The 661-nt window shown below is 26.5% G+C and overlaps 1 protein-coding gene across 1 annotated transcript in view; it reads right to left on the reverse strand.

Moving 5' to 3' along the window:
- Positions 1 to 185: 185 nt before the first annotated feature.
- The window catches only part of LOC127739576 (non-legume hemoglobin), a 1,721-nt gene continuing 1,245 nt past the window's right edge, over positions 186 to 661 (reverse strand). Inside the window, exon 4 of the mRNA XM_016097091.3 lies at positions 186 to 482. Within this exon, the coding sequence (XP_015952577.1) occupies positions 354 to 482 (129 nt within the window). The 3' untranslated portion in view covers positions 186 to 353. The remainder of the gene's footprint in view (positions 483 to 661) is intronic.

Consider the following 661-nt stretch of genomic DNA (forward strand, 5'->3'; position numbering starts at 1 on the left):
GTAAATAATATTTTTTATATTAAATACTCCCAAATGCACTAGATAGACTTCATCACCCTAGCTACTAAGTATTATAATAAACTCTATAAGAAGGACGAGTTCCATAATATATATATAATTTTATTATTTTATATAGTTTTGTAATAAAAATAATTAATAAGAAGCTGCTCCTAGTAAAGGGTGTATATTTGACCCAAGGATCGGAACAGTGTTATTACTTATTATTAGTAACACCTGACATAACATACATGATGATGAAACAAACAAACAAACAAACACATACACTTGATGGATGCATCAATCTTATTGAAAATTTTGAGAAGGAAGGTACTAATCCATAAGCATATATATTACTACTTCATCTCAGCTTTGATAGCAGCAACAAGTTGATCATAAGCTACTCCCCATGCATCACTCAATGCCGTTGACCAAATGCATGGTACCCCTTCTTTTATTGTCTCCAAAAGTGCTGCCTTTGCCAACTTTTTTATTTAATTAACAAAAAATAAGTACATATATATGTCATAGCTTGGTCAAAACTTCAAAGATTTAAAAGTTTGATAAAAAATTAAATTAAATATAATAAAATAACATATTTATAAAAAATTAAGTTATTCTGTCAGTTTTTATTATTTTATTAAATTTTTATATTTTTTTATTG

This window comes from Arachis duranensis, chromosome 3 (genome assembly GCF_000817695.3).
Source record: "Arachis duranensis cultivar V14167 chromosome 3, aradu.V14167.gnm2.J7QH, whole genome shotgun sequence".
In the NCBI taxonomy this organism is placed as follows: domain Eukaryota; kingdom Viridiplantae; phylum Streptophyta; class Magnoliopsida; order Fabales; family Fabaceae; genus Arachis; species Arachis duranensis.